Here is a 13,996-nt window from a genome sequence, read left to right on the forward strand (position 1 = left end):
TGCATACGATTTTTATAGACGTAAAGATAAGATCATACAATACACTTTCATTTTTACTTATGTTCATATAATAAAGCTAATTGAGATGTTGATTCAAATTCATTCATAACTCGGTTTGGCTTAGCTTTAGTAGCTTGTAGGCTTTGACTTGGTAACCATTACACAATATATTGAATATATTATACTATGTTTGATGATTAACGACTGCTAGGTAGCCATTACATGCTATTTACATTTACAATTTATTTTTATACCCTGTATTTTTAAGGGTAACGCCTAAAATAACGAGACGATGTGATTGATCGCATTCCGTCCGCCCCAGCTATTACAAACAGTAGCCTATTGAAATTTCAATAGAATACATTTTTACTATGTGTTGCATATGTACATTCGCACAAAACTATACCCTTTAGGTACAGGGTATAAAAAAAATATACTTGTATTTGCTTAAAAACCTCACCCTCCTCCACTTTCCCTCATGCCTGTATGCATTAAAAATAATTCTAACAGTTCATAATAGGTCTGAAGCTAAGCTTGGCCTAATGTTGAAAATTCATTTAACCTCCACTGTCCTGTTAAATAAACCATTTGTAACAAATTTGTCACGTAGCGCTTTTGTACGGAATATCAAATTTTTTTAAAATTACTTATACAAACAATTCGAAAGACTAATCATAATTCAACCTCATGCCAGGCCGCGTACTAACAGATTGTCTAAGCAATCTAGCATAATTATCAATTCGTCTGCTTGCTCATTAGCTCTTAAGGTAAAGACCTTATTAGAAGTTTGTTGAACTTTTTCAATTAATGAACAACAAATCTAAACCATAAAATTATATAAATTAATTATCCAGATCATGCGAAACTGTGCATATAGGCGTGGATCGCGTGCTAAGCAAATAAAAATAATTAAATGTTTATTTACAAACTACAATTTTGCAGCTGTGTACATTTTAAGGAGCAAATGCCACACGATTCGCATATACACATACAACATTGCTGGAAAGAGATGCATCATCGATCTATATATTAACTAAAACAACAAGAATTAGCGAACGTAGTCTTGGAAGCCACTACACATTAATTAACATATAGTAAGTTGTTATTGCTTCTAATGCTATGACTTATCTTTGACTTTTATACCGGTTTGTTTTTCATTCAGTTGTTGCAAAAAGTCAATATGTACTTATGTACATATGTATCTCGTACTTATTGCCATTAGTTACAAAGCCCAATAATATAATGCGCACACCAACGCTTCCGATATAACTATATTGTATAATATAGTATAATTTGCTGCTGCTGATATATGTATCTTTGCAGCTCCTCGAACCGGCCAGTTTAAAAGTGAGGCGATCTCTAGCGAACCTGCAGTGTCGTATGCGCGCTACTTAACGGCTGACAACTCTTTACACATAGGCCGAGCAAACACCCGCAAAAAAGGAGAGCACATCTACCTACAAGTATATGCATTCATATGTACATACATACAAGTATATACATGGGTATCAACATACAGGTTCTATTCCAATTTTTGTGGCGTGTGGGCGATGTGTAGGAAACAACAACAACAGCACGGGCGTTAAAAGTCACTTACCTTATCAGCGAGAGCACATAGGAACATACAAACAACTATAACAACAACAATCACTTTTTGGCTAGACAGAGTCGCGCGCGCATAATCAAGCGGTTTCTTAACTGTTTTCAGTTCTCTCCGAAGCGTCTTGCGCAGCAGCAAAGGCTATTTTAACGAAGCGCAAACGCGGCCCGAGCTTAAAACCAAAGAAACAGACGCGACAGCAACAACACATTTGCCGTGAAACAGAGACGTCGTCCTTGTCGCTGTGTTGTTTAAAGGAGCTGCGATATACTAATTTTTTAATCCGACGATTGAAAGTCGCATTGGCAAGCTAGGACGTGTAAATTGTATGGCGTGTATTCGAAATGATTGTGCATATGGTGGAGTTATTCAGGGTCTTGAAATGTAATGCGATAGTATACTTGTGTTCATATATAACAAACAGTTGAGTAAAAGCCGTGTTTTTACAGCCGCGCTCACGTAAATAATAAACAATTACATACTCTTTGTAGAACAAAAGTAATATATTTTCTAAAATGAAAATATTTTATTGTGAGCAGTGTACAATTTTGTTATTAGTGATCTTAATATTTATCAACATACAAACGCTTGTGAAGTAAGTATATATATTTTGTTCCTGTAACTAAATTATAATTTTTTTTTTTGAAGACTCAAAGCTAGTTTCCTTTCTTACAAAGTTGTGAAAAAATTCATTTAAAAATATCAAGAAATTTTCATAAATAGATTTTAATTACAGAAGAGTTAAACAAGAAATAGAAATGACATTGTAAAGTCAGAGACAAAAAATTTGTACTGATAAAAACTACATTATAATTGCTATGTACTTATGTTCATTTCAAATTGTGTGATAAAATATGGTGCAAAAGATACAAAGATGGCCAAAAACAAATTCTTGCAAGCAGAAAAAATTACTTTAAATTCTTTGTTTGCAGCTGTAGCTTAAACGCCTTACCATTTTGTTATCAGACTCTGCTATTCTGACGGGAAGGAGTTTAATCAGCAGAATAGCATAATAGAATGCGAATAGTATTTCTATATTATTTCACATTGTGTGATAAAATATGGTGCAAAAGATACAAAGATGGACAAAAACAAATTCTTGCAAGCAGAAAAAATTATTTTAAATTCTTTGTTTGCAGCTGTAGCTTAAACGCCTTACCATTTTGTTATCAGACTCTGCTATTCTGACGGGAAGGAGTTTAATCAGCAGAATAGCATAATAGAATGCGAATAGTATTTCTATACCAACCATTTACTTCTTCCTATCAACGATAAATGAATTCTATTATCTATCTAATTATATTCTTTAAATATACTAGCAATGATACAAATGGATCCCATTTGTATAAATACAAACATATGTACTTGTATATGAAAAACGGGTTGATTTTAAAATGTTCAAAACCTTTCTCATTTGGTTAAATCAAAGTATTTAAATGTTTTAAATTTCCAAACCCTTCCTGCGACCTTTCTAAGTGTGCATATATAAACACATACTATATGAAAGTAATGTTATTAACTTCTAAGTTATTATAACAACCTACGGTTATACCTAGAATGCAAGTTGGGAAGCGCTCAGTACAAATACATAGATACGTTCCGCTGAAACTACGCTCCAATGGACAAATGTAAACAGTGGAAATCTGCTGTCTTACATTTAAATATATATTTTTTAATATTTATTCTTTTATGAGATCTGTCCTAGGTTGGACAATTATTAAATTTTATGATAACTTTGACATTTTTTTAAAACACATTTTTTTGTGTACAGAGATCATAGGTGTTAATAGCTTTAAACGTATATCTTATGTTACTATATTTATATTTGTATTTATGTTTAAGCGCGGCAAATGAAACCGTAGATGGCGAAGAGTGCCCTCCATTGTCCAATGCTGGGACTTTACAACAAACCCAACTGATTCAAAGGTTAACGCACGTTTGCCGGTATGATCGTTTGGAGCGTCCAATAGGTATGTATAAATGGTTCTGATTTATAGCAACATTTAACAAACATCAGCACTCACAAATCAATCACACAATTTTTAACCAAAATGCGTATATTTAAATTTTTTTAAAAGACATAATCGGTGGATGCGATTTCCTCCTGCCAAGAAACCTAAACTTAAAAAAAGTCTAGTTTCCACCAGTAAAGAAAAGCAGCTTACGCGAAAAGCTATTAAGATTGTCTTCCAATAGAAATATGTATACGTGAAGAAAAATAATCCTACCGATGTGTGTTCACGCTCACATGCTTTTTCTCATTTGGCTCGTGTTGTTAACTTTCTGCATACCGATATGTATAATTTACAAAGGACGTCTAACATGTGTCAAATATATAGATTTCGCTACAGGTACAGACACCAAAAATTGTTAATTGGTTAACGGTGTAACTTAATTTTGATACTTTGCAAGTACTTTTTCATTTCGATAGTTTTGGAAACGTGTTGATTCTATTGGCAACTTGGCTTTGGAAATAAAACTGATGTAATTTTAATATATATTTACTGAAAAGAAGAATTTATATTTTCCTTCAGAATACAATAATGTGACCCTGAAGCGTATGCCCATTGTTGTCAAGACGAGGATTTATGTATACTTTCTGCAAAATCTAAACTCCGACTTGCTCCAATTTAAGATGCACGCGCTTTTACAATTAAGTTTTCTGGATATGCGCTTAGCCTACAAAGAATATGCGCCGGAGCGAAGAGATAACATTTTGGGCCAAAAGCATTTGAGCGAACGCCTATGGTTGCCACACATATTTTTTGCAAATGAACGTGAATCGGGTATTTTGGGAACCGACGAGAAGGATGTGCTGACATCAATATCTCCTGATGGAAATGTTATTATTTCTACTCGAATGCAAGCCACTCTATATTGTTGGATGAACTTCAAGAAGTTTCCTTTTGATCAGCAATTTTGCTCTACCCACTTAGAAAGTTGTAAGCATATAACAAAATACATCTTGTAAGTTGACATGATATTAATAGCAGTCTTTAAGGGATGTACAATACGTCGGACTTGGTGCTCGAATGGGAGGACCATTCGCCCATATCTTTTGATCCCGAAATGCGTTTGACGGAATACAATATGGCCCGTTTTTGGCACAACACAACTATTGTGCATTCAGATAATGTCAATTTGCGGCATGGCGCATTCAGTAAGTTGTTATGCTCTGTACCTAAAAGGGCCTAACACTTTAGCTTTTCCACTTGTATTTGTTAAATTTGATTTGCGAATGATGGTAACTCTATTTTATAGTGGGCGATTATAGTTCACTCAGTTTTACGGTCGACTTGAAGCGTGAAATTGGGTTTTATCTATTGGACTATTACTTGCCATCGATGATGATTGTCGCCATCTCATGGGTGTCCTTCTGGTTGCAGGCCGATGCCTCCCCGCCACGCATAATGTTGGGTAAGTCGGACGTTGATACAGTAGAGTATATGAAAAGTTCACGACACAGGGAAAGATTTATAGAGCAGACGAAGATAACATTACAACTCGTTTTTAATTGTTTTGTTTCTAACATAGGCACAAGCACGATGTTATCGTTTATTACACTGTCCTCGTCGCAAAGCAAGACTCTTCCAAAAGTTAGTTACATAAAGGTATCAGAAGTTTGGTTTTTGGGGTGCACTTTCTTTATTTTTGGTAGCCTCGTGGAGTTCGCATTTGTCAATACAATATGGCGGCGCAAGGAGAATATTGAACTAAAGAAGGTGAACAGGTAAATGTATAAATAAAAGTCAATTGAAATCTTACTTACAAATAATTAATTTGCAAACAGTAAATATATTATAAAATCCACGTTGACGCCGAGGCCGGCGCGCCGTCAAATGGGCGGTAATTTAAGCAACGAGTCCCGGACCCGCTCTTGTTCCAGCTTGGATAATATTGTATCGAGCACGGTGAGCGTGAGCAATGGAACTGTAAATGCGGGCTTTAATAATTATCTTACTGTTCATGTTCGTATTAAATATCATTTAATCAAAGGCGATCATATTTCTATTTATGATGTGTCGTTTTCTATATCAGACGCTGCCTATCATAACGACAGAATGTGCTGACAGCGGAACTGTGACAAACAACGAATCGGGCCAACATAATTCCAATAACGATCACGTTGTAGATATTGACAAGGACAAAAAAAACGAAAAGGAGCACACGTTTACGACCATGACCCCACAGGAAATTGCCATGTGGATAGATAGACGCTCCCGCTGCGTTTTTCCAGTCATGTTTTTAGCTTTTAATGCGCTTTATTGGACGTTTGTATATTGTTTTTAATATCATTTAAAAAGGTTGATTGTTGCCATATTTGTGAATTCTTGTCGCCTATTGTTGTACCAATATTATATTAGTATGTAAATATGTATATATAAGTTATAATATCTCATAGTTTACAACAGTCCTTTGCAAATTAAATTAATGCACATTCCAGTATTAAGTACTATAAATATTAATGTCAAAACTCTATAAAGATAAAGCTGCTGCAAAGTTTTGTAGCCAATTCCTAAAAAGTCTTTTGGAACTTGTTCCTATCCTTCCTCGTTAAACATCACATTTTCTTGTGGATCTTATTAGCTCCTTTCTTTTAGTTTTTATACAACTATTTTTTTTTACGCTGACCCAAAAGGGTACAAGAGTATATTAGATTTGTGCTCAGTGATAAATGTAACAGACAGAAGGAGGCGTGGCGCTATCCACAAAGTATAAATATTCCTAATCAGAATGATAAGACGCGTCGATTTACCCCTGCCTGTCTGTTCTTCCCTATGAACCTCATAGAATACCTAGAGACACGAAATTTTATACACAGATGCCTTATGTGTCTAAAATCACATTAGATCTCGGAGACTAGAAGGGCTAAAGATACCAAATTTTAGTCCAAGATACCAAAATATGAGTATATGCAGCACAAGTGAATTTAACAATGTTTTCCTTCTGGTATTAGATTTAATCAAATGGAATGTACATGAAGTTCTAACCATAAGTGTAATTTCTGCCCGCAGCTGTTGTTGTTGCTGATTTGGCTTAACTCTGTACACTTACATAAACACATATTCCGACAAATACACACACCAAAACACAAAATTGATGTATGCTAAAGTGACAACTAGCATAAAAGAGTTTAATTGATTAAGAATAAAGAATAATTACAGCTAACTACATCCACGTAGGTAGATAAAATTTATGTTTTTTAATAATCTGATAATTTGTCTAGAATTTATTTTCTAGAAGATAGTCGTTGTAAGCATTATATGATTGGATTTGTCTTTGTAAAAATATAAAAAAAATAAATCAACGATAAGACGGTAAAATAATAAAAATAAAAACATAAACGACATTAACAAATTGAAAGTTCTCAAGTTGGAATAATTAGCTACGCTACTTATTAATACAACGCGCTGGGGAAGTTCGAAGCACACTCCGTTTAAACTTTAAAGTCTTGCATATTAATATTTTTTTAAGTACTGTTGGATGAAATTGTATGTTTCACCAGAAACCCAAATGCTTTCTGTGTTGTTTCAATCGTTCAAAATGTTGAGCCGATCTAGTTCTGCTAGTCTGGTAACGCTCTCTCATCACAGCTGATATACACGAAGCTTACGCACATCTCTAGGTCGGTGACAGAACAACAGCAGGCCCAGCAGGAGGACGGACGTCAAATTTTATTTCTAATTTAAGGCACAACATTTTCAACTTGATCAAGGTAAAAAAATTAATATCACGAATGTGCCAAAAATGTGACAAGTTCCGCGTTCTGTTAATATGCCAGAACGATTCTTTGCGAGTGCAACGAGCACATCATACATTACGGGCAAATTATAAGTTCACAAATTACATAACCTCTTTGAGGCTAAGTGTAAAATGTTTATAATTACTATATGTATTTTCATTCAAATAATCGTGAATTTATTATGTTGTTCTTCATAAATAATTTTCTATCGTCAAAATGTCTACAGCTTCAAAGATGCGTCTTACCTCGATTTTGAACGGCGCCCACTTTGGCAACCTTGCCAAAGTGCATGGAATTGTTACCTACAAGCTGTCACCCTTCGAGCAGCGCGCTTTTGCCGGTGCCATCAGCAAGGGCCTGCCCAACATTGTGCGACGCATCCGCTCCAATATTTTTATTGTAGCCCCCCGTAAGTTATTATTTGAATGTACAATTTGTGAACACTAATAATATATTTATATACTGTATTGCAGCCTTCATCATTGGCTACCTCATCTACGATCTGACCGAGCGCCGCCATACCGCTTTGTTGCGCAAGAATCCCGCTGACTTTGCAAATGATGAATAAATCAACCATTAGCTTACATCCATCTAGCAAATACATAGTGATGTGATTACAAATGAAGATAAAAATAAACTAATTAATAAAACTAATCCCATTCACTGTTAAAGTGATTGCGCGTCAATTAGTTTAACCTCGATATCTCACACCGCCCTTTAGAACGTTTATGTACGTTGTAATACTAACAAGTATCTTAACAGGAACAATATCCCTATACTCTAATATGCCATCTTCGCCGTATAACACCGTATAATAAGAATATTACGAACTTGGTAAACGCAACTTAAGGAAACCGGGGTAATCGAAACTTAATTTTTATAGGAAATTGTATTTTTTGAACATATCTTGTTATTTTTGGTAACATTTTTCTCATTAAGGCTTTTAATAATAACAGTCTTACACAGCTCCTTAAGAAACTATTGTTTCTTATTGGAATATCATTGGACAGGACAATGCTATGTATGTTTTATAGGGTTTCCAAAATGTATCGCGGGTTGCGCTTGCCGAAATTTTCTAAATCCTTTTAATATGAGTGCAGAAGATTTAGGGTATCAAGGATTTCAACTTTGTACTTTCTTGGCACGTCGCTTAAACTTGTAGTTAGTTAGCTATATTTGTCTTACAAACTGCATATGTGTATATACTCGTACATAGTACATGCGTGAACTCCTGGCCTTATTGGCAATTTATTCATATAACGATGCGTGTTAAATTTTAATTGCCTCGGTCAGCACTCAAAACTTACATACTTGTACTTACTCGTACACTTATGTATGTATTTACTTCGAGAGACAAACGCCAATAGCATGTACTTTCTGCGTGCATCGAAGAATGAATTAGAATTCAATAGCTATAGTTACCATGACTTTTTTGGAATTGGCTCTGATTCACAATAAAGTATTCATGCTACGTGCTTTTGTGCGTCATTTTTGCATTACATTCTCTTGCATTGCGCAAAACAATCGTCGAATGAAAGGCTTACTTGTAATGGAATTATATTGATTATTGTTTCTAATGCAGAGAGGTAATGTATGCATAAATATATTTTTCAATAAATACGTATTGCAGTCAAAGCATAATTTAAAAGAATATTTATAAATTTTTCATTATACACATGTGAAAATTTGTCATTACTCAAAAAAGGCAATTACATATTGTAATCATAGTCTTTACAGAAGCTAAATATGTAATAAAAAAGAAATATTTGTGATATTTTTGGGTAATTATTTACCCTAGTTTGTTAGCTGTGATAAAAAGAGTCAGTCGTCTAGCTAGCCCTTGTTATCGCAACTACTTTTTTATATATGTATTAGCTTTTTAATCAGACTAAAATAGGAAACCGAAGAAAGGTCCTTCCTTCTCTAATTTGGTTTGCCGCATTGCCCCGTCGATGATGCTGCGTGGACTTTTAACTTATTCTTTAGAGCTGAGGTCAAATTAGCAAAGTTAGTAGTTGTGTTATAGCCCATTCCGAAGGCAAAACTAAACTCATTCGCTAATTGTACATCCAATGTTTCATCGGTCCCCGCTACTTCCAAATGATTGTCCTCTTCCTTTTCCTTCTCCAAGTCTTGGATCGTTTGGGTACCCATCGTTCTGCTTGGCTTGATAGTACCTATTCGGGACTGCAGCTCATGTATGATGGCCATAATGTCGGTGTGCTGTGAATTATAGTGCTCAATAATGGTGTCTCGCCGTTTTAACTTTTGCTGCAGTCCATGTAGCTTTTGCTCAAGCTTGTCGACCTGCTGTGCTTTGCTTGAAATGTCGTGCAACTGTTTCCGAACCTTTTTCAGCTCTACATCCAGGAGATTGGCACTCACCTTGACAGAGCCAATTTTCTGTTCATATTTAGTACGCGTTTGCCGAATCTGCTCCTCGAGGAAGGCTATATAAATGTCTTGATTTTTAATGCGTTTCGCTTGGGTGAGAGCTGTATTCTGTAACTGACGACAATCTTCGCCACCACCACAGTGGCGTAAATGGGCCGAGTGCTTTTCTTGCAACTCGTCGCTGTCAAAGCGTAACGTGGCCAACTCGTGGCGCAGCAATTCAACCTCCTGCTCTAGTCGTGCTTGCTTAGATTTCGAACGATCTTGCGGTTTTGGCATGGTCGATGATTAAATCAGAATTTGGAATAGTTTGAAAATTTTGGTGGACTATGCTTGTTAAAGATTCGCAAAATTGGACTCGTGCACGATTAATTTTACAATTTTCTATATTTCAGGTTGCAAAAGTAAATAAATATTTCTAAATCAAAAGTGAAAATCACGTGCTGCTGAGAAAACAGGGTGCAGTGATAAAATAACTTCCGAATAAATTAAGCTGGACTCATCCATTTAGCGCTTCCTTTTTTGATGTATATATATATATAAAGCATACTCCGTAGCAAAAACAATATAATTGGACAACTATACCGAGTCTGGCGTCTAGCTTTTATTCTTTTCGATATAATTGCGTTCAATATTTCTTATAATACTTGTACATTTCAACTTAATAGCTCCAGCTCGAAGCGAAGTCTTTAGATCTAAGCATTGTCGTAGGCAAACCAAATAGCCATCATAGAAAATATATTGCTACAGATGGCATTATTTGTATGTACGAGCATGTACTTCATAAACTTTAATTGAACTTCAAATTATTATTAATTACGCTTAAAAGATTGATAGCCTTTTTTTTGCATAAATAATTAATTAATAATTATTTTGACATCACTGCATAATTTTATTATAGCTCTACATTGTGTAAATACAAAAAAAACAAATTCAGATCATTTGTGCAGCTTATGCGCACTGCTCGAGAGTAAAGTCTTTAGACCCAAGCATTATTCATAAGCACCACAAAAGTACTAGCAAAAAAAAATTTTAACACCTAACATCCACATTTATAAATCATCTACTGCATTTAATAGTTGCCTGTAATAGTTCTGTATAGCCAAAGAACTCTGCCGTTGTTGGAGCTCAATTGGCAAAGATCTCTGCAGTTTCCGCAGCTGATGTTCCAACAATCGGGTTTTACTTTTAATGCTAGCCACCTGACGTACATAATACTGTTTTATATGCTGCAGCAGTAGATTTTGCTGTTCTATGCGAAATGCTTGTTTGGAAATTATATCGGATGTTATTTTGGCCCGCTGGGAAGAGCCGCCTGAAACGTTAAGCTTTAGCCTGCGAATTGAACCTATCGTCTTTCGACCGGCTATGTTGTTCTTCTTGCAGCTTCTGATATGAACAGTGCTCGGGGATAAATATTTAATAGGAGCAGTATCTGGCCGTTGCTTGCCATGCGCCTGTTCCTTGCGTATAGCGATGATCTCACGGCGCAGAAGTCTAACATCGTCCTGCAGGCGCGTCATCTTTAGATCGTTGTGTGATTTCTTCATTTGTGAAGTGGATTAGCATTCGCTAAAGTACAACCTCATAAAACAGTAAATTTTTGAATTGATTTTTAAATTTTTAAAGAGAGAACTATTTAGTTTGACAGAAGAGACTGCGGAAATTATTAGGGAAAATTATGTGCTTATTGTGTAATAATAAAATTTTTTGCTAGTCTCGCCTTGGTTTTAAAGGACGAGCCTCTTTTGGATGGTAGAGATAAAAACACAGGAAACAGGAACACAAGCGATCAGAAAAGTTTCGGCCTAATTACCTGTGGGTGAGAATGTGTGCAGTACGGAGTTGAGTTAGCATGACTAGTTATAATTATACTACCCATGATTAGACGAATAACTGACTACGCTTTTCAATTAATTAAAAATAATACTAACAGCCAAACTATTCCCCGGTTGAAGGATATGTTTTCTTATGGGTAAGAATTGCTTTTATTCAATTTAAATAACACTTTGTAATTATATCAAAGTTTAACAATAAAACAAAGAGCTCTTACATATGCACTTGTGTGTTTGTGGGGTCTGCCCCGCCTACTTTTGTGTATTACATACATGCGCACGAAACTAGTATACCCTTTTACCCTTTGGGTACAGGGTATACACATAATATTTAGCAGAAGCATACATACATTCTTTTGCATTAGCCTACCAATATACAACGAACGGCTTTGACAGGGCTACAAGAGAGAATACGATCCACGCATCGCATATGAATCACGAGCATTAAAAATAAAACCGACTTTTAGCTGATTGATCTCTTTAAGAATTTCGGCACAGTGGAAGCTAACGGGCCTTGGACAGGGTCAACAACACTTAAATATTGTTGTGCTGTCCCTATATCTCTCTCCACTGGCAGCATCAATGCGTTGTTGGGATGTGCCTGCACTCCACAATAATAATTGAAGCGTAACTTCAATACCTGTATGTTTGTGTGTTCCTTTATTTGTTAAAAGTATTTATTCGTTTTAAAAATTGTTTAGAACCAAACATGGACAGATATATACTCAAACAAGTAAAAAAGCTAAAGTCGGGTGTCCCGACTTTGAAATACTCTGTACATATGTTTACAATAATTATAGAAAATAAAAAAAAATAAAAAAATTAAAAAAAAACATTTTGACGATTTCACATAAGGCATCTTGGACTAAAATTTGGTGTTCCTAGGTCTTATAGTCTCCGAGATATAGGCGATTATACGAATGGAAAATTGGGAAAACCCCCATAGGGGGGAAGTAGGAGGGGGGGAAATCAAAAAAATAAAACAAACTCGTATAGAATACACACATAACGCATCTTTGTGCAAAATTTGGTGTCTCTATCTCTTATAGTCTCTGAGATCCAGGTGTTCATACGGACGGACAGACAGACAGGGCTAGATCGACTCGTCTCGTCATGCTGATCAAGAATATATATACTTTGTGGGGTCTGCCACGCCTCCTTCTGCCTGTTACATTTTTCAGCTCCCGCAAACCTAATATACTTCTGTACATTTCATGTACAGAGTATAAAAACGAGTGACATGGGCGAGGCCCTTGTTATTAATACGTGAATGTGTATATTATAGGCTCCGATAATTGCTTAAGTTCCACAGAATTCCCATCATGCGCAATCCCTTTAATTATACGTGTATTTTGAAGAGGGCCGGCCCTCTGATTGACTTACTTTTGTGAATTCATAAGAATGCAGCCGAGGCATTCGCACAACTTTGTGTGCACTTTTTTAAATTATTTATTTTATTGAATGTATTTGGTTATGACCAGAGCAAACCAGTTATTTTCGGATGTGGCTCTACTGATGTTTATTACTTTTTAAGAAAGCGTATTAAAATCGGATTATAATTATTTTCCCAGTTAGAGCTTGTATATATGTATGTAATCCGACGATTTTGAAAATAGCCTCAATCTTTAACAGATAAGGATGCACGATCAACAATATGCACAATTCTGCTTGGCTTACCTAGTTATACCTAATTTACATATACACAATTATAATACAAGTATATTATTTATATATAGGATCAACGCAGAGGTCCACCTACATACATAAATATCTAAAGTGTATGAACTAGTATTACACACTATATTATTTGCACTTGGAGCGGATGTCTGGCCCAATTGGTTAGTAAAAATCTCGCCAAAAGCACAAAATTAGCAAACCAAATAATGGAACGGTGTATAGAAGTGGGCTTACGGGTGTTGCATATTTCATGTGCCTTTTAAAATTCAGTTTCATATGCTGATTGATTTGGCAGTTTGCATTTTTATCCGATGTACCTGAAGGGTCAGAGAGTATATTAGGTTTATGTAAAGTAAGTTATGGGCAGAAGGATATGTTTCCGACACCATAAAATAAAATTTGTCCATCTCTCGAAACCCAAACACTATATTTCCGAAACAATTTGATGACAATGCCACGCCCAATATTTGTCATTCTTATTTTAATTTTTGATCAAAGCTTATCTAATTCGTTTGTAGATGTTTCTCTTGCTAAAGGATTCATACTTTGGATGCAGTTGCGTCAACAACATCAGCTTGGCCAGAGATTACATATTATTTACATTACTAGATCTTTCCAAATATTTAACATATTAAATTTGATGGCAGAAAAGCTCTAACTGGATGTTATTATCGAATTTGAGTAAGAAATTCTAAGAATTACATGCTAGTTATGGAAATTCATTAGAGGTAGAGTGGGAGGATGCGT

At 35.3% G+C, this 13,996-nt stretch overlaps 3 protein-coding genes across 3 annotated transcripts; 2 read left to right on the plus strand and 1 right to left on the minus strand.

The window, feature by feature from the left end:
* The first annotated feature begins 1,373 nt into the window (after positions 1-1,373).
* On the plus strand, positions 1,374-6,043 carry LOC115633005 (glycine receptor subunit alpha-4). The gene is made up of 9 exons (XM_030530330.1): positions 1,374-1,463; positions 1,520-2,195; positions 3,443-3,570; positions 4,135-4,542; positions 4,602-4,760; positions 4,862-5,017; positions 5,135-5,330; positions 5,391-5,568; positions 5,639-6,043. The coding sequence occupies exons 2-9, from the start codon at positions 2,116-2,118 to the stop codon at positions 5,888-5,890; spliced, it is 1,557 nt and encodes a 518-aa protein (XP_030386190.1). The 5' UTR covers positions 1,374-1,463; positions 1,520-2,115; the 3' UTR covers positions 5,891-6,043.
* A 1,188-nt stretch (positions 6,044-7,231) lies between these two features.
* On the plus strand, positions 7,232-8,014 carry LOC115633007 (cytochrome b-c1 complex subunit 8). The gene is made up of 3 exons (XM_030530333.1): positions 7,232-7,316; positions 7,570-7,752; positions 7,817-8,014. Exons 2-3 carry the CDS (start codon positions 7,578-7,580, stop codon positions 7,909-7,911), a joined length of 270 nt encoding a protein of 89 aa, XP_030386193.1. The 5' UTR covers positions 7,232-7,316; positions 7,570-7,577; the 3' UTR covers positions 7,912-8,014.
* A 965-nt stretch (positions 8,015-8,979) lies between these two features.
* LOC115632922 lies at positions 8,980-10,105 on the minus strand. The gene has a single exon (XM_030530214.1). It carries the CDS (start codon positions 10,014-10,016, stop codon positions 9,267-9,269), a length of 750 nt encoding a protein of 249 aa, XP_030386074.1. The 5' UTR covers positions 10,017-10,105; the 3' UTR covers positions 8,980-9,266.
* Between the last annotated feature and the right edge of the window lie 3,891 nt (positions 10,106-13,996).

This window comes from Scaptodrosophila lebanonensis, unplaced genomic scaffold, assembly GCF_003285725.1.
Source record: "Scaptodrosophila lebanonensis strain 11010-0011.00,11010-0021.00 unplaced genomic scaffold, SlebRS2 tig00001415-arrow-pilon, whole genome shotgun sequence".
Classification (NCBI taxonomy): Eukaryota; Metazoa; Arthropoda; class Insecta; order Diptera; family Drosophilidae; genus Scaptodrosophila; species Scaptodrosophila lebanonensis.

What these genes read in the sequence shown, in the direction of transcription:
- LOC115633005 (XM_030530330.1), top strand. Translation starts at nt 2,116, where the DNA reads ATGAAAATATTTTATTGTGAGCAGTGTACAATTTTGTTATTAGTGATC. An exon ending in TCGTTTGGAGCGTCCAATAG is followed by an intron (nt 3,571 to 4,134) that starts GTATGTATAAAT and finishes ATTTTCCTTCAG; the next exon opens with AATACAATAATGTGACCCTG. An exon ending in CCCGCCACGCATAATGTTGG is followed by an intron (nt 5,018 to 5,134) that starts GTAAGTCGGACG and finishes TTTCTAACATAG; the next exon opens with GCACAAGCACGATGTTATCG.
- LOC115633007 (XM_030530333.1), top strand. Translation starts at nt 7,578, where the DNA reads ATGCGTCTTACCTCGATTTTGAACGGCGCCCACTTTGGCAACCTTGCC. An exon ending in TATTTTTATTGTAGCCCCCC is followed by an intron (nt 7,753 to 7,816) that starts GTAAGTTATTAT and finishes ACTGTATTGCAG; the next exon opens with CCTTCATCATTGGCTACCTC.
- LOC115632922 (XM_030530214.1), bottom strand. Translation starts at nt 10,016, where the DNA reads ATGCCAAAACCGCAAGATCGTTCGAAATCTAAGCAAGCACGACTAGAG.